The sequence below is a fragment of the Pan troglodytes genome, chromosome 2 (genome assembly GCF_028858775.2).
Source record: "Pan troglodytes isolate AG18354 chromosome 2, NHGRI_mPanTro3-v2.0_pri, whole genome shotgun sequence".
Classification (NCBI taxonomy): Eukaryota; Metazoa; Chordata; class Mammalia; order Primates; family Hominidae; genus Pan; species Pan troglodytes.
The window spans coordinates 144343721-144363312 of NC_086015.1; the positions used below are offsets into that span (position 1 = coordinate 144343721).

Below are 19592 nucleotides of genomic sequence, written 5' to 3' on the forward strand. Positions count from 1 at the left end.
GGTCTTAGATTTAAGTTTTTGATCCATCTTGAGGTGATTTTTGTATAAGGTGAGAGATGAGGATCCAGCTTCAGTCTTCAACATGTGACTTGTCAAATCCCAGCACCATTTGTTGAATAGGTTGTCCTTTTCCCACTTTATGTTTTTGTTTGCTTGGTCAAAGATCAGTTGGCTGTGGGTATTTGGCTTTATCTCTGGGTTCTCTATTCTGGTCCATTGGTCTACATGCCTATTTTTATACCAGTACCATGCTGTTTTGGTAACTATAGCCTTGTAGTATAGTTTGAAGTTGGGTAATATGATGCCTCCAGATTTGTTCTTTTTGCTTAGTCTTGCTTAGGCTATGTGAGCTCTTTTTCAGTTTCATATGAATTTTAGGATTGTTTTCTCTTGTTTTGTGAAGAACGATAATGGTATTTTGATGGGAATTGCATTGAATTTGTAGATTGCTTTTGGCAGTATGGTCATCTTCACAATATTGATTCTACCCATCCATGAGCTTGTTTTGTGTCATCTATGAATTCTTTCAGCAATGTTTTGTAGTTTTCCCTGTGGAAATCTTTCACCTCCTTCGTTAGGTATATTCCTAAGTATTTTTCTTTTTTTTTTCTTTTCTTTTCTTTTTTTTTTTTTCTTTTTTCTTTTTGCAGCTGTTGTAAAAGGGATTGAGTTCTTGATTTGATTCTGGTCACTGTTGGTGTATAGCAGTGCTACTGATTTGTGTATATTGATTTTGTATACTGAAACTTAACTGAATTCATTTATCAGATCAAGGAGATTTTTAGATGAGTCTTTAGGGTTTTTTAGGTATACAGTCATATCATCGGCAAATAGCAACAGTTTGACTTCCTCTTTACAGATTTAGATGCCCTTTATTTATTTCTCTTGTCTGACTGTTCTGGCTAGGACTTCCAGTATACTGTTGAATAGCAGTGGTGAAAGTGGGCATCCTTGTCTTGTTCTAGTTCTCAGGGGGAATGCTTTCAACTTTTCCCCATTCAGTAGTTTAATGTTGGCATGGGTCTGTAATAGATGGCTTTTATTACCTTAAGATATGTCCCTTCTATGCCAATTTTGCTGAGGTTTTAATCATAAAGGGATGCTGGATTTTGTCACGTTTTTTCTGCATCTATTGACATGCTTATATGATTTTTGTTTTTAATTATGTTTATGTGATGTATCACATTTGTTGACTTTTATATGTTAAACCATCCCTGCATGCCTGGTGTGAAACCTGCTTGATCATGGTTAATTATCTTTTCTGATATGCTGTTGAATTCAGTTAGCTAGTATTTTGTTGAAGATTTTTGCATGTATATTAATTAGGGATATTGGTCTGTAGTTTTCATTTTTTGTTATGTCCTTTCCCGGTTTTGGTATTAGGGTGATACTGGCTTCATAGAATAATTTAAGGAGGACTCCCTCTTTCTCTATCTTTTGGAATAGTTTTTTTTTTTTTTGCAGCATTATATCAATTTAACTTGTAAATGAGGTATAACAGGTACACTGCAAAAGATAAATAAGCATACTGTTCAGTGAATTCTTAAGTATATACACATGTAATCACCACTCAGATCAATACATAGATTCCCAGCACTGGAACAGGGCTCTCTTATCTTTAATGTCAATAGCACCAACATCCCCAGCCCCACCATCTCACCCGCAAGTAACCACTATTCTCACTTCCATCACCATAGATTAGTTTTGTCTGTTTCTGAATTTTGTATAAGTTGAGTAAAATATAATTGTTATATGATTCTATTTACTTTATATTATATATGATTTATAAGATCAGTTATATATAGTAGAAGTTTTTGTTTTGTGTGGCATTGCATTGTATTAATATACCATAATTTATTTATCTACTCTCTGATGTACATTTGGGTCACTTCCAGTTTTTCTTTTTTATTATTAGTATTATTATACCTTAAGTTTTAGGATACATGTGCACAATGTGCAGGTTTGTTACATATGTATACATGTGCCATGTTGGTGTGCTGCATCCATTAACTCGTCATTTAGCATTAGGTATATCTTCTAATGATATCCCTCCCCCCTCCCCCCACCCCACACCAGTCCCCAGTGTGTGATGTTCCCCTTCCTGTGTCCATGTGTTCTCATTGTTCAATTCCCACCTATGAGTGAGAACATGCAGTGTTTGGATTTTTGTCTTTGCGATAGTTTGCTGAGAATGATGGTTTCCAGCTTCATCCATTTCCCTACAAAGGACATGAACTCATCATTTTTTATGGCTGCATAGTATTCCATGGTGTATATGTGCCATATTTTCTTAATCCAGTCTATCATTGTTGGACATTTGGGTTGGTTCCAAGTCTTTGCTATTGTGAATAGTGCCACAATAAACATACATGTGCATGTGTCTTTATAGCAGCATGATTTATAATCCTTTGGGTATATACCCAGTAATGGGATGGCTGGGTCAAATGGTATTTCTAGTTCCAGATCCCTGAGGAATCGCCACACTGACTTCCACAATGGTTGAACTAGTTTACAGTCCCAACAACAGTGTAAAAGTGTTCCTATTTCTCCACGTCCTCTCCAGCACCTGTTGTTTCCTGACTTTTTAATGGTCGCCATTCTAACTGGTGTGAGATGGTATCTCATTGTGGTTTTGATTTGCATTTCTCTGATGGCCAGTGATGATGAGAATTTTTTCATGTGTTTTTTGGCTGCATAAATGTCTTCTTTTGAGAAGTGTCTGTTCATATCCTTCGCCCACTTTTTGATGGGGTTGTTTTTTTCTTGTAAATTTGTTTGAGTTCTTTGTAGATTCTGGATATTAGCCCTTTGTCAGATAAGTAGGTTCCAAAAATTTTCTCCCATTCTGTAGGTTGCCTGTTCACTCTGATGGTGGTTTCTTTTGCTGTGCAGAAGCTCTTTAGTTTAATGAGATCCCATTTGTCTATTTTGGCTTTTGTTGCCATTGCTTTTGGTGTTTTAGACATGAAGTCCTTGCCCATGCCTATGTCCTGAATGGTATTGCCTAGGTTTTCTTCTAGGGTTTTTATGGTTTTAGGTCTAACATGTAAGTCTTTAATCCACCTTGAATTAATTTTTGTATAAGGTGCAAGGAAGGGATCCAGTTTCAGCTTTCTACATATGGCTAGCCAGTTTTCCCAGCACCATTGATTAAATAGGGAATGCTTTCCCCATTGCTTGTTTTTGTCAGGTTTGTCAAAGATCAGATAGTTGTAGATATGTGGCATTATTTCTGAGGGCTCTGTTCTGTTCCATTGGTCTATATCTCTGTTTTGGTACCAGTACCATGTTGTTTTGGTTACTGTAGCCTTGTAGTATAGTTTGAAGTGAGGTAGCATGATGCCTCCAGCTTTGTTCTGTTGGCTTAGGATTGACTTGGCGACATGGGCTCTTTTTTGGTTCCATATGAACTTTAAAGTAGTTTTTTCCAATTCTGTGAAGAAAGTCATTGGTAGATTGATGGGGATGGCATTGAATCTATAAATTACCTTGGGCAGTATGGCCATTTTCACGATATTGATTCTTCCTACCCATGAGCATGGAATGTTCTTCCATTTGTTTGTATCCTCTTTCATTTCATTGAGCAGTGGTTTGTTCTCCTTGAAGAGGTCCTTCACATCCCTTATAAGTTGGATTCCTAGGTATTTTATTCTCTTTGAAGCAATTGTGAATAGGAGTTCACTCATGATTTGGCTCTCTGTTTGTCTGTTATTGGTGTATAAGAATGCTTGTGATTTTTGCACATTGATTTTGTATCCTGAGACTTTGCTGAAGTTTATCATCAGCTTATGGAGATTTTGGGCTGAGATGATGGGGTTTTCTAGATGTACAATCATGTCATCTGCAAATAGGGACAATTTGCCTTCCTCTTTTCCTAATTGAATGCCCACCTTCTCCTGCCTGATTGCCCTGTCCAGACTTCCAACACTATGTTGAATAGGAGTGGTGAGAGAGGGCATCCCTGTCTTGTGCCAGTTTTCAAAGGGAATGCTTCCAGTTTTTGCCCATTCAGTATGATATTGGCTGTGGGTTTGTCATAGATAGCTCTCATTATTTTGAGATATGTCCCATCAATACCTAATTTATTGAGAGTTTTTAGCATGAAGCGTTGTTGAATTTTGTCAAAGGCCTTTTCTGCATCTATTGAGAAAATCGTGTGGTTTTTGTCGTTTGTTCTGTTTATATGCTGGATTATGTTTATTGATTTTCGTATGTTGAACCAGCCTTGCATCCCAGGGATGAAGCCCACTTGATCATGGTGGATAAGCTTTTTGATGTTTTGCTGGGTTTGGTTTGCCAGTATTTTATTAAGGATTTTTGCATCAATGTTTGTCAAGGATATTGGTCTAAAATTCTTTTTTTGTGTGTCTCTGCCAGGCTTTGGTATCAGGATGATGCTGGCCTGATAAAATGAGTTAGGGAGGATTCCCTCTTTTTCTATTGATTGGAATAGTTTCAGAAGGAATGGTACCAGCTCCTCCTTGTGCCTCTGGTAGAATTCAGCTGTGAATCCATCTGGTCCTGGACTTTTTTTGGTTGGTAAGTTATTAATTATTGCCTCAATTTCAGAGCCTGTTATTGGTCTATTCAGAGATTCAACTTCTTCCTGGTTTAGTCTTGGGAGAGTGTATGTGTCGAGGAATTTATCCGTTTCTTCTAGATATTCTAGTTGATTTGCATAGAGGTGTTTATAGTATTCTCTGATGGTAGCTTGTATTTCTGTGGGATTGGTGGTGATATCCCCTTTGTCATTTTTTATTGCATCTATTTGATTCTTCTCTCTTTTCTTCTTTATTAGTCTTGCTAGTGGTCTATCAACTCTGTTGATCTTTTCAAAAAATCAGCTCCTGGATTCATTGATTTTTTGAACGGTTTTTTGTGTGTCTATCTCCTTCAGTTCTGCTCTGATCTTAGTTATTTCTTGCCTTCTGCTAGCTTTTGAATGTGTTTGCTCTTGCTTCTTTAGTTCTTTTAATTGTGATGTTAAGGTGTCAATTTTAGATCTTTCCTGCTTTCTCTTGTGGGCATTTAGTGCTGTAAGTTTCCCTCTACACACTGCTTTGGATGTGTCCCAGAGACTCTGATATGTTGTGTCTTTGTTCTCGTTGGTTTCAAAGAACATCTTTATTTCTGCCTTCATTTCCTTATGTACCCAGTAGTCATTCAGGAGCAGGTTGTTCAGTTTCCATGCAGTTGAGCGGTTTTGAGTGAGTTTCTTAATCCTGAGTTCTAGTTTGATTGCACTGTGGTCTGAGAGACAGTTTGTTATAATTTCTGTTCTTTTACATTTGCTGAGGAGTGTTTTACTTCCAAGTATGTGGTCAATTTTGGAATAGGTGTGGGTGGTACTGAAAAGAATGTATATTCTGTTGATTTGGGGTAGAGAGTTCTGTAGACGTCTATTAGGTCTGCTTGGTGCAGAGCTGAGTTCAATTCCTGGATATCCTTGTTAAACTTCTGTCTTGTTGATCTGTCTAATGTTGACAGTGGGGTGTTAAAGTCTCCCATTATTATTGTGTGGGTGTCTAAGTCTCTTTGTAGGTCACTAAGGACTTCCTTTATGAATCTGTGTGCTCCTGTGTTGGGTGCATATATATTTAGGATAGTTAGTTCTTCTTGTTGAATTGATCCCTTTACCATTATGTAATGGCCTTCTTTGTCTCTTTTGATCTTTGCTGGTTTAAAGTCTGTTTTATCAGAGACTAGGATTGCAACCCCTGCCTTTTTTTGTTTTCCATTTGCTTGGTAGATCTTCCTCCATCCCTTTATTTTGAGCCTATGTGTGTCTCTGCCCGTGAGATGGGTTTCCTGAACACAGCACACTGATGGGTCTTGACTCTTTATCCAATTTGCCAGTCTGTGCCTTTTAATTGGAGCATTTAGCCCATTTACATTTAAGGTTAGTATTGTTATGTGTGAATTTGATCCTGTCATTATGATGTTAGCTGGCTATTTTGCTCGTTAGTTGATGCATTTTCTTCCTAGCCTCAATGGTCTTTACAACTTGGCATGTTTTTGCAGTGGCTGGTACCGGTTGTTCCTTTCTCCATGTTTAGTGCTTCCTTCAGGAGCTCTTTTAGGGCAGGCCTGGTGGTAACAAAATCTCTCAGCATTTGCTTGTCTGTGAAGTATTTTATTTCTCCTTCACTTATGAAGCTTAGTTTGGCTGGATATGAAATTCTGGGTTGAAAATTCTTTTCTTTAAGAATGTTGAATATTGGCCTCCACTCTCTTCTGGCTTGTAGAGTTTCTGCTGAGAGATCAGCTGTTAGTCTGATGGGCTTCCCTTTGTGGGTAACCCAACCTTTCACTCAGGCTGCCCTTAACACTTTTTCCTTCATTTCAACTTTGGTGAATCTGACAATTATGTGTCTTGGAGTTGCTCTTCTTGAGGAGTATCTTTGTGGCATTCTCTATTTCCTGAATTCGAATGTTGGCCTACCTTGCTAGATTGGGGAAGTTCTCCTGGATAATATCCTTCAGAGTGTTTTCCAACTTGGTTCCATTCTCCCCGTCACTTTCAGGTACACCAATTAGACATAGATTTGGTCTTTTCACATAGTCCCATATTTCTTGGAGGCTTTGTTCGTTTCTTTTTATTCTTTTTTCTCTAAATTTCTCTTCACGCTTCATTTCATTCATTTCATCTTCCTTCGCTGATACCCTTTCTTCCAGTTGATCGCGTCAGTTACTGAGGCTTGTGCATTCGTCACGTAGTTCTTGTGCCTTGGTTTTCAGCTCCATCAGGTCCTTTAAGGACTTCTCTGCATTGGTTATTCTAGTTATCCATTTGTCTAATTTTTTTTCAAAGTTTTTCACTTCTTTGCCATTGGTTCAAACTTCCTCCCTTAGCTTGGAGTAGTTTGATCTTCTGAAGCCTTCCTCTCTCAACTCGTCAAAGTCATTCTCCATCCAGCTTTGTTCCATTGCTGGTGAGGAGCTGCGTTCCTTTGGAGGAGAGGCACTCTGAGTTTTAGAGTTTCCAGTTTTTCTGCTCTGTTTTTTCCCCATCTTTGTGGTTTTATCTATGTTTGGTCTTTGATGATGGTGATGTACAGATGGGTTTTTGCTGTGGATGTCCTTTCTCTTTGTTAGTTTTCCTTCTAACAGACAGGACCCTCAGCTGCAGGTCTGTTGGAGTTTACTGGAGGTCCACTCCAGACCCTGTTTGTCTGGGTATCAGCAGCGGTGGCTGCAGAACAGCGGATATTGGTGAACCGCAAATGCTGCTGCCTGATTGTTCCTTGGGAAGTTTTGTCTCAGAGGATTACCCAGCCGTGTGAGGTGTCAGTCTGGCCCTACTGGGGTTGTCTCCCAGTTAGGCTACTCGGGGGTCAGGGACCCACTTGAGGAGGCAGTCTGCCCGTTCTCAGATCTCCAGCTGCATGCTGGGAGAACCACTACTCTCTTCAAAGCTGTCAGACAGGGACATTTAAGACTGCAGAGGTTATTGCTGTCTTTTGTTTGTCTGTGCCCTGCCCCCAGAGGTGGAGCCTACAGAGGCAGGCAGGCCTCCTTGAGCTGTGGTGGGCTCCACCCAGTTTGAGCTTCCTGGCCGCTTTGTTTTACCTACTCAAGCCTGAGCAATGGTGGGCGCCCCTCCCCCAGCCTCGCTGCCGCCTTGCAGTTTGATATCAGACTGCTGTGCTAGCAATGAGTGAGGCTCTGTGGGCATAGGACCCTCTGAGCCATGTGCGGGATATAATCTCCTGGTGTGCTGTTTGTTTAAGCCCGTTGGAAGAGCGCAGTATTAGGGTGGGAGTGACCCGATTTTCCAGGTGCCATCTGTCACCCCTTTCTTTGACTAGGAAAGGGAATTCCCTGACCCCTTGCACTTCCCAGGTGAGGCGATGCCTCGCCCTGCTTCGGCTCATGCACGGTGCCCTGCACCCACTGTCCTGCACCCACTGTCCGGCACTCCCCTGTGAGATGAACCCGGTACCTCAGTTGGAAATGCAGAAATCACCCACCTTCTACATTGCTCACGCTGGGAGCTGTAGACTGGAGCTGTTCCTATTCGGCCATCTTGGCTCCACCCCCCCAGTTTTTCAATATTACATATTAAACTGCTATTGGGTTGTGTCTGCACCAGCCAGGAGCTTTCCCTGACACAGAAGAGGGAGATGATCTGAAAGTCTATAGGCAGCAGCAACAGCAGTGTAATAGTTTCGGAAAGACTAGTACCAATTCTTCTTTGAATACCTGATAGAATTCAGCTGTGAATCCATCTGGTCCTTGACTTTTTTTTTGGTGGCAATTTTTTATTACCATTTCAATTTCACTACTTGTTACTGGTCTGTTCAGAATTTCTATTTCTTCCTGATTTAATCTAGGAAGGTTGTATATTTCAAGAAATTTTTCTATCTCCTTTAAATTTTCTAGTTTGTATGTGTAAAGGTGTTAATAATCCCCGTGAATGCACTTTTGTATTTCTGCTGTATCAGTTGTAATATCTGCTGTTTTGTTTCTAATTGAACTTATTTGGATCTTCTCTTTTCTTGGTTATTCTCATTAATGGTCTATCAATTTTGTTTATCTTTTCAGAGAACTGGCTTTTTGTTTTATTTATCTTTTGTATTTTTTGTTTCAATTTCATTTAGTTCTGCTGTGATCTTTGTTATTTATTTTCTTCTGCTAAGTTTGAGTTTAGTTTGTTCTTGTTTCTCTAGTTCCTTGAGGTGTGACCTTAGATTGTCTATTTATGTTCTTTCAGCTTTTTGCTGTAAGCATTTAATGCTATGAACTTTCCTCTTAGCACTGCTTTGACTGTATCCCAGAGGTTTTTATAAGTTGTGTCACTATTATCATTCCATTCAAAGAATTTTTACATTTCCATCTTGATTTCATTGTTGACCCAAAGATCATTCAGGAGCAGATTATTTAATTTCCATGTATTTGTATAGTTTTGATGGTTCCTTTTGGAGTTAATTTCCAATTTTATTCCACTGTGGTCTGAGAGGATACTTGATATAAGTTTGATTTTCTTAAATTTATTTAGACTTGTTTTGTGGCCTATCATGTTGTCTATCTTGGAGAATGTTCCATGGGCTGAAGAAAAGAATGTGTATTCTGCAGTTGTTGGGTAGAATGTTCTGTAAATATTTGTTAAGTCCATTTGTTCTAGGGTATAGTTGAACTCCATTGTTTCTTTGTTGACTCTGTCTTGGTGAACTGTCTAGTGCTGTCAGTGGAGCATTGAAGTCCCCCACTATTGTGTAGTTGTCTATCTCATTTCTTATGTCTAGTCATAATTGTTTTATAAATTTGGGAGCTCCTGTGTTAGGTACATATATATTTAGGATTGTGATATTTTCCTCTTGGAGTGATCCTTTCATTACGATATAATGTCCCTCTTTGTCTTTTTTTTTTTTTTTTTTGAGACAGAGTCTCGCTCTGTCACCCAGCCTGGAGTGCAGTGGCCTGATCTCAGCTCATTGCAAGCTCCGCCTCCCAGGTTCACACCATTCTCCTGCCTCAGCCTCCCGAGTAGCTGGGACTACAGGCACCTGCCACCACGCCCAGCTAATTTTTTGTATTTTTAGTAGAAATGGGGTTTCACCGTGTTGGCCAGGATGGTCTCGATCTCCTGACTTTGTGATCTGCCCACCTTGGCCTCCCAGAGTGCTGGGATTACAGGTCTGAGCCACCACGCTTGGCGCCCTCTTTGTCTTTTTAAACTGTTGTTGCTTTAAAACCTGTTTTGTCTGTTATAAGAATAGCTACTCTTGCTTGCTTCTGGTTTCCGTTTGCATGGAATATCTCTTTCCCCACTTTACCTTAAGTTTATGTGAGTTCTTGTGTGCTAGGTGAGTCTCTTGAAGACAGCAGATACTTGGTTGGTGGATTTTTATTCACCTTGATGTGGTACTCTCCTGCTTCCCCTAGGGACGGGGCTACCTGAGAGCTGGACTGCAAAGATTGGTATTGCTCTTCTGGGTCTAACCATGCAGTGGGGCTACCAGGCTCTGGGCTGGTGCTGGGAAATGTTTGCAAAGAGTCCTATGATGGGATCTGTCTTCAGGTCTCCCAGCTGTGGATACCAGCACCTGCTCTGGTGGAGGTGGCAGGGGAGTGAAGTAGACTCTGTGAGAGTCTTTGGTTATAGATGTTTAGTGTGCTGGCTTTCTCTAACGCTGGTTATGCTAGCAGTGAGGTTGTAATATGGACAGACTTGGGACTCACTTGCTAGCCAGGATTTGGCATGCAGTGGAATTAACTCCTGTTTCTCCTTCCTTGGAGCAAGGTTGTTCTGTCATGAGTTGCTGTAATGTCCTGAGTTGGTTGGCCTCCAGCCAGGAGGTGGCGCTTTCAAGAGAGCACCAGAATTTTTTTCCTGTTTCACAGAATTTGCAGTGGCCTGCTGCTTCTTTTCATTATGTTATTTTAATTATGTCTGAGAGTTACAGAATGAATAAAAATTTAGAAGTAGACAAACATATGAGTCCTCATTTTTACATTAATATATAAATTAAATATAAGTAGACAATAAAACGTAGAAGAAAAGCCTATTTTTAGAAAAGACCAAATTAATAGCTCCTAACAGTGTCAGGGACATTTATTTGTTCATTAGTTGAGTCTGCATAGACAATCTTTGAATCACCACAGCTGTTTGAGCAAACCTGGATTGGAGGACAAGCTATGCAGTTAACTCTGAATTTTGGCTAAATATTTGACAACTTCTAAGCAGATCCTATCAGACGTCTTCATCACTCCAGACTTCAGTCCCAGGCATCACAGGAAAGAGGATATCATCATTTTAGTCTTCCTTGTTGGTATGTGGCAGAGTCATATTATGGTATTAATTTCTACTTTCCTGATGATTCATGAAGTTGAGCACTTTTACATATGTTTATTGGCCATTTGGATATTCACCTTTATGAACAATGATTCTTTTTCAGTTTTATCTTTAGTCAAAAAATAGTTCTAAGAATAGCTCCCATACTGGAAAATTCTGTGCTTCCCTTCCTATCCAGGTGATTATTTCCAAGCTTTGACATTTGGTAGTTCTAAGAAAAGCCTCAAAGCCAGGGGAGGTGAGAAAGAAGAGCCAAGGGAATGGGCGCAGCCAACATTGGGCATTCTCCGAGCTCTTAAAGTTCCACAGTGGGGGCAGGAACTCAAGGACTTTCTCTGTGCACTTTGGAATTGTCAGTTTACTCTCCCCTCAGAAGTTAGGAGAGATGATTTATATTTCATTTCACATTTAGAGCTAGCAACGTACTCTGAACTCCTTTTCCTTCTTCCTTTGGAATTTAGGCTCTAGATTGATTTCAATGATTGCAGAGAGATGAAGATAAAAGGCATTCTGTCCTCTTCAGCCCCTAATTGGGCAGGCAACACACAGGGAGTTGGGTTTGCTGACAAGGCTAAGCATTTTGGGCGTTGAATACCTATTATGTGCCTAGGGCATTAAAGTGATAAGAAAATCTCTTAAGGTCTGCCAATGATTTTGAAACTTTAACAGCTAAGTTTTCCTGATGCCAGATGGGGGACAGGGAGTGGGAGAACTGGGTACAAGGGTGTTGCTGGAGGAGAGATGGGGACACCCTGAGGGAGGGTTGTCAAATGTTGGCCTAGGCACAGTGATTGGGTGACTGGGAGGTGAGCGATCAGCCTTCTGCACCTGGAAAATAGGGCATGGCTGGGCTTCCCCTGTCCAGCCTCATTTTGTATGAGGATCAATATACTGTCTCCATATTTGACTATTCTGGAGATTTTGTGCAAGTGGAATTATACAATAAAAATAATAAATAATTTTTTAAAAAGAGGATACAAAAAATTTTTTAAAAAAAAGATAAAAAAGAGGATACAGAGGTGAGTGTTTGGAGTCACTAGTGCTCCCTGCAGATAGCCTTGGGATCTGGCCTCAAGTGAAGGAGAGCTGGATGTACTCTTGTGCACAGCTTCCAAAGCATGCTCCCCGAGCCCCACTTTAATTTTAATGGCTCCCCTTATTAACTCTGCAGCTCAGGTAAATAAAAATTCCTATAAAACATATTCTTGACTCTTGACTACATTCCCATGTAAAAAGTACTTCACTGCAGGTTGTGATAAAAAGATGTTTGAAAGCTGCAGGCCTCGGGTGGATCTGTAGAGGGCCTTTCTCTGTGGTACTATTCCTATCACAGCTCTTGTGTTAGTATTTACCACTCAACAGTTTTGTTGTATCTTAGTACATTATAGGATGTTTATGAAATATCATTTATTCTATTACCAAAAAAGTATTAAGATGCAGGTTCAGGCTTCCAGCATATTCCTGGAGGATTGGGGAAACCAGGCCTGTACAAACCATACCAGATGCCATGTGACCACCATCATCATCTTCCTTCCAGCTGATGCTAACTGATCAGCACTGTTCCTCTCCCCACAAACCTCCAGGCTGTCCTGTTTTATTCCTCCTTTGCCTTTGCCTGTTCTCTCTGCCTAGGATACCCTCCCCACCCTCATGTGCCTTTAACCCTCCTATTCACTCTTCAAAACCCCATTATGTGTCCTCTCTGTGAAGCTTTCAAACAGCTCTTCTATATAAGAAACTCCCAGTTTCTGTACCTGTATATTTAAGAATTATTGCATATATTACACTCTATTAAAATGATTCACCTATTTAAAATCCCAGATGATGAGCCTCCACCACCCCCCTACCTGCCCCCACCCTCTTCCAGAGCTGCCTCTGGTGCTAGCTTAGTTATCCCTGTATCCCCAGGGCTAATCAAAGGGCCTGGACCAGAATAAGAGCTTAATAAGGGGGTCTGCAATAAACCTAGTTAAAGTTGGTTTAACTGGTCCTATGTCTAGTGGTTCCATTATTTATGGATTTTAACTTACAAATTTTTCCAGAACTAGGTGCTGGAAGAAAATGCAACCCGCTGCTGACCATCAAGGAAAGCTATAGGGGAAGTTTCAGGGTTCACAGGCATTTCAGACAGCCTCTCAGAATCTAACCTGTTTGTAGAGGAAACCCCTCTGCAGATCCACCCAAGGCCACCAGCTTTTAAACATTTTCCATCATGACCTGCAGTGAGAAGTCCTTTTCACATTAAGACACACTAGGCCGGGCGCGGTGGCTCACGCCTGTAATGCCAGCACTTTGAGAGGCCGAGAAGGGCGATCACGAGGTCAGGAGATCGAGACCATCCTGGCTAACACAGTGAAAACCCGTCTCTACTAAAAACACAAAAAATTAGCCGGGCTGGTGGCGGGTACCTGTAGTCCCAGCTACTAGGGAGGCTGAGGCAGGAGAATGGCGTGAACCCAGGAGGCGGAGCTTGCAGTGAGCCCAGATTGTGCCACTGCACTCCAGCCTGGGCGACAGAGCAAGACTCCATCTAAAAAAAAAAAAAGACACGCTGAACACCTACATCAGAGACCAGAGACAAGGCTTTCATGAAACAATATTTATCCTTGCTATGAGTATTGCTCCAATTTTCTCTTTTTTAAAAAAAAATTATTGCTGGTCACCACCCATTGAATTGATTTGGTGACTCTTTAGTCTCACTGGTTGCATTCCACAGTCTAATGAACACTGCTCTAGGCCTTCAGCTTATGTAACCAGAGAAATCTTCTCCAAGGAGAAGCCATTGGCCCTGAAGGCCAGCTCAGAGGAGTGGGCAGGAGGCGGTATGCAGTGGGGGCTGGGATGAGAAGGTGCCAGGATGGCACAGGGCACACTCTAACTGCTTCCCTCTCATTGCAGCCGAGCCCCTGCCACTGATGGACCTGTGCCGGAGATCCATCCGCTCGGCCCTGGGCCGCCAGCGCCTGCAGGACATCAGCTCCCTGCCCCTGCCTCAGTCTCTCAAAAACTATCTGCAGTACCAGTGAGCCGAGCCTGATGGGCAGCACAGACACAGAAACACACCACAGGGCCCGACCCTCCTGTCATTCACAGTCCCATGGCACATAGGGGAAAGGATCTACCCTTCTCCTGGCTCCCCAGGACACTCAGTTCTTTCAAAGACCAGGATGTGGTACCAACTTTGGAAACGAAAGGTCTCTTGCCAACAGTATCTACTGCCCTCGAGGCAGCCCTCCCAAGTCAGACACCTCCTTCGGAGCCACAGAGAGCCTGGAGTCTGCACCTCCTGGAAATCCTGCCACCAACCAGGACACAGCAGCCACCGTATTGATCAGAGAGCCTGTTTCCTTATTCAAGAGAATGAATAAAACATTTAGGCAGGAGACTTTCTATTGTGTGCCCCATTGCAGACAGGGCCAGGGAGAAATTAGCCAGTGCAGGGAGAAAATTGCCTCTGAATAATGAATGATGAAAGCCTGATGCCGTGCCCCTCCTGGCCCATATGCCTTGCCAGGGCAGCAGGATTATCACACCGTTTTAGGACTTTGTGCCACTTTGAGAGACTGTTCCCAGGAGGCCCAACCGCAGACCTGGCAAGTGGACAGTGCAGTGTGGAGACACCTTCCGGCTTACCTCTTTGAACGTTGTTTAGCTACCCCTTTCCACGTGCCCCCCTTCCCAGCCACTGACTCACAGTTCTCTGGATGCCCAGACACCTCTCTTCAGGGAAGATGAGTCTGACTGGTTTGCCCCAGGGAAGAGTGTATCCTTACCATTATTTTAAGTAGCATTTGCATTTTAAAAGAGGAATGCGGAGAGGACAGTACTTAGTCCAAAGGTGCTAACGGGGGAACTGGGGGCATTGTGACACCCAAGTCTGATGTGTCCTGGGTTGGGGGGCCTTCCTGGAGTGTCAGGGTCTCTGGGCAACATCCATTCAGGGCGCGGCATGGCTGTCACAAAGCTTTATTTGAGCAAATTATTTTTTCACTTTAGGAGACTTCTACGAGTTTGTTTCCTGTTTCAAATGTGTGTGTGATGTGCTGTTTATTTATCAGCTTGAGGTCCGTGGGGGCAGCCTTGTGACTGGAAGGGTGGATATGGGAGACACATTCTCTACCTGCTCCGAGCCTGGTCCTCTCGCAGGAATGCTGCTGCTGCCTCCACCGCCACTGCTGCTGCCACCTCTTATATGTTTCAGACACTCTCTGCCCAGACTCATTTTTAACTGGAAATCATCACAGCAGTGGGATATCAGAGCCCCAGACAGCACTGCCTCTTCCTCCCCACCCCACTGCCCCCACCTTAATGTGAATTTGACTGATGAATGAGGAGCGTGTCTAATAAAGTTTGTCATTCAGTCCTTCAGCTGTGTATTAAATGTTTGGGGAGGGACCCAGAGAGCTTCTTCCATCAACCTGCCTGGTCAGTCAGACTGATAGAAGCCAGGGACGTGAATCCCTCTTTAGACATTTCTTGTCTCTTCTGACTTGTGGTCCTTGCTTGAGCCCAAACTCCAGCTATTTTGCAAAGGCCTGCCCTGGACAAGAGAATGTGCCTGTGTCCTGGGTACATGCAAAGCTGACCTTATGGTGGAAAAACAACTCAGCCTCCTGTTGCCAGAGCCAAGGGGTAGCCCTGCAAAGGGGCTTAGGGTCAGGCAGGGCAAACCCTATGGAACACCAGTTTCCAAGTGGACTGGAGGTGGGGCTGGATGTGACTGTAGCGAATGCATGTTGTCACCAAGGAGGAGTGCAAATTGTTGAAGCGTGAGTGTAAAGAAAGGCCAGGCTCAGAGCTGGTAGCAGTTCAGGAGTTAGAGTCAGGATAGGGTCTGGGTAAGGACTGGAATAGCATTCATTCAGCAGTACCAGCCAACAGCATGCAATGTGCCAATTTCCAGGGACCCAGTGCCCAGGCTGATATATCTCATCTCCAGAGATGTGTAGTACAGCATAATAAAGTGAGAAGGAGCTCATGAAGAGGGGTGGATGAGAATAGAATATGAAGAGAAGGCTTCCTGGAGGAAGAGGCACTCTCCAGACTTGTTATTTTAAGAGCAGACAACCTTCCTGAGGACCACCAAGAGACCAAACTTGCAGCACCTGCCCCCAGGGGTAATGTTTCCAGCTCTGACCTCGGGGCTGGGCTCTGCATCAGGCAGCTTTCAGTCATTTTGTTTGCCAAAGGCAGCTTCCTGTGGCCATGACATGGAGGCTTTGAGGCTTTGTGTGTAGGAAGCCTGGGTCTGAGTCCCAGCTTCATCGTTTATGTGCTATGACCTTGGGGAAGTCACTTCCTTCTGTGCACACTGTGCTGGCTGAGCCAGGTAGCCAGTAACTGGGGACTTTTCCTCTCCCAGCTCATGGAGTCCCCATCTCAGCACCAGCTTTCCAGCTTGGATGCATCTGTCTTATCTCGGCTTCCAAGCCTCACTTATGTGGTTTCCCTCACCCTAACAATGTCCTCCCCATCTTTACCCTCTCAAGGATCTGGCTTAGCGTGGCTTCCTCGAGGAAGCCCTCTTTAACCACTCCCCCCATCTCTGCTTCTTCTGAGAATTCAGCTCTTCATGTCCTGACCTGAGGATGCCACTCCTGGGGCCCAGGACCCTCTCCTGAGCACAGGGACTTGAGCTCCTTTGCCCTGTGGTCTCAGCTGCCCAGGGAGCTATGGACCTTTGACGGGCAGGGCCTCTGCCTGCTCCTTCCCACACAGCCCAGACCAGACACATGGGCTCAGCAAAGATGGAGTGGTGGGTGAAGGTGCCCCTGCAGCTGGGATGACCATGGGAAACTGCAAGGAGGAGCGGGGAGGGGAGGATCCTCCCAGAGCCAAGAACCTGGCCTTGAGGCCTCCCGGATCTCTTGCCCTTTCATTCCCTCACCTTTTCCCAGGTATTTATGAGGCATTTTTCATGCACTCAGCACTATTATGAGAACATGAATAAGGAAATCTGGCCCTGCCATATCAGAGCTCACATTCTAAGGGAGAGACAGGACTCACAAGCAAAGAAACAGATGATGTCAGAGGGCGGAGATGAGCAGCGGGTGGGCTAGAGCCAGGGAGCAAAAGGGACCCAGTAATTGAGGGTGATGGGGGGAGGCCCTCTGGGAAGATGCTGAGTACTGAAGAAATGAGAGGGAGCCAAATACCTGAAAGGGCGTGGATCTCCAGGTCATGGGGGGACTTCTGGCTCTCCCAACCTTCTCAAAGTGGGAACTCCCGAGCCCCAATGAGTTGAGCTGAGGAAAGGAAGCCCCTGTGCTGCCACTCCTGCCCAAGCTGCAGCTCAGCATCCGTGTGTGTGTGAGCCCCACACACCTCCAGGCTTGCTTGTGCAATTGTGCTCCTTGCAGGCATGCAAGTGCACCCACACACAGACACACACACGACCAAGGGCCTCTCCCCAGCAGACATCCTGGGAGCTCATGACCACCCCCCAGCGCCAGAGTCCATTATAACCCAGGCCCAGCCCCCTCCCATGCTTGGCACATTCTCTAAAGTTTGGCCTCTCCACGACCCATTTCCAGCAGGGGCACTTGCCAAAGCAGTCTCGCTAGTCACTTTGTGTACGAATAGAGCATATCGTGGCACCATCCCCCCACAGATCTGATGATCCCCACGAGCACCCTGGTTCACTCTACCCCATTTGACATTCCCATATTCTGAGTAAAGCCACCCTTTTTCCCTTGCTTTCCTTCTCTGTCATCTGCACTAGCAGCTGGCTCCTGTGTGGGTTATCTTTCACTAGGAAACAAACATTTCATCTCCTTACAGTGTTACAGAAGAAGTGGGAGCAGGTAGCAAGTAACCCCATTATATGGCAGTTGATTTGTGCCAGGGCAGCTGTCTCTGTCCCCAGGGCCTTGGTTCCAGCCACAGCCTCTGAACAGGCGGCGCATATTTGCCAAGTCAGAAGAACAGGGAACCACAAAGCATTACTCTTCAGGTCCCTAACAAGGAGTGGAAATGCCCAGTTTTAGTCCAAAACACAAGAAAATTGGTCCACTCTTGCCTATAGTTCTGGGTGCTTGGATCTCATTCCAGCCTACAGATTTGTTTTGTTATCATACTTTGTGTGTGTGTGTGTGTGTGTGTGTGTGTGTGTGTGTGTGTTTTAATAAAATTGAGCCTAACAAAGAAAAATCAAGTAATTTAATAGAAAAATCCAGATTTCAGACTTCTCTTGAAAAATGGGGAGAGGTGTTAAAGCCAGGCCCACATTCCTTCATGGTGAGGTTGGCCAAAGCTGAGTAGTGGCAGCCCCTTGAGAAAAGGCCTCTGCTCTGTGGTCCAGCCCTACGTCCAACCCTCCCACAACATAGCACTGGGACCTCTCACTGCCGCCACCCTCAAGGGCGTTCACTCCCTGCATCTGGGCTAAGGCTTCTGAGTTTGCTTCTCTGGACTATTGGTATAAGACACATAAGTGGGTAGTAAGTACCCACACGTAGGCGTGCACACACATACACACACACTCGTGCACACACACACACCCACGACAGAGGGAGGGCTCAGGAGGGGAGAGTCTGCTAGCTCTGCACTTGACTTTGAAGTCTCTCCAGCCTCAGCCACCAACATTCAAGGAGCTCACAGACGCCCAGGATCTTTACTCAGACACCAGAGAAACCCAGGTGTTCCTGGCTAGATGGTGAGCTCCTAGAGGACAAGGACAAGAATTCTCAGGGCCTATTTGTAATGAGCTGGGTGACATGATTAGACAGCCTGGCTGCACGTTAGAATCCCTTGAGGAACTTTGTAAAAAGTCCCAGTGTACAGGCCCTTCTTCAGTCCAATTAAATCAGGACCTCTGGGGGTAGGGCCGGGCCATGGCAGTTTTTAAAGCTCCCTAGATGGTTCTAATGCTCAACTAGGGCTGAGAACCACTGGATAAGGCGCTTAATTAAGTCAGCTCCTTGAAGAGGTGGTTGACGTTTGTGAGAATGCACATCCTAGACCAGAAAACGCTGGCCCAGGCTCCCTGCATTCCCACAGCCAACGGGATACTGAGTGGTGGGAATCCCCAGTGTGGCCAGGTCCAAAGGCAGGGAGTCCCTCCCAGCCCTTCTTCCCCCTTTCCAGTGATGCCGAGCTGGTTGCTCCTGAGCATGGGGGAGAAAGGACCAGCGACACCTGCCCTGATGCTGCACAATTCTTGACAAATTGACTGCAGCCCCACTCGCTCCCTGACCTGTGAGGCCCATGCTGTGGGGCAGTCTTCCCAGACAGCATTGTCCTGAGCAATCAGAATAACCTTAGAATTAGAAGTGAAGAGCAGACTGAGAATGGCTTGTTCTTCAATGTACTATTTTGAATAGAAAAATTTGAGCTTATGAGAATTTGAGATAGTGAGTGGTTTGGTTCCTGGCATTTCCAAACCTTGCTTTCTTAAGGCCAGGTAACACATTTGGCCAATAATAAATAATAAATTATAATTATAAATTATATGCTTATCATTATAATAATTTATATTTGTATTTATAAATTATATAGTTATAATTATAAAATTATGCCCTTCACACACACACTTCTAGGTTTTAGAGTAAAATGAGCCATGAACAAGCCAAGCCTGGCTTGATGGCAGTGTTAGTGTCCCCAGCTGCTCTGCCTCTTCAATAAGCAGGGCTCTTTCCCTGGGAGGAAGCCTGGTACTGGGTGAGTGCAGCCCAATTAGTCCATGGAGGAGGATCAGGGTAGGTCATTTCCCTTCTTCCAACCAGCCCCAGGGGCCTCAGTAACACTGTTCCTATGCCTGGGGATTTCCATCCAAGGGAGATAATATGTTGATGATTTG

The 19592-nt window shown here is 43.9% G+C and overlaps 1 protein-coding gene across 2 annotated transcripts in view; it reads left to right on the forward strand.

The window, feature by feature from the left end:
• The window catches only part of SPSB4 (splA/ryanodine receptor domain and SOCS box containing 4), a 96737-nt gene extending 81574 nt beyond the window's left edge, over positions 1-15163 (forward strand). For both annotated transcript variants that reach the window (XR_010155344.1, XM_016942063.4), the window contains exon 3: positions 13694-15163. Coding sequence is in view for 1 of the 2 variants with exons in the window: in XM_016942063.4 (XP_016797552.1) it covers positions 13694-13821 (128 nt within the window). In the remaining variant the exon portion in view is untranslated. The remainder of the gene's footprint in view (positions 1-13693) is intronic.
• Positions 15164-19592: the final 4429 nt, after the last annotated feature.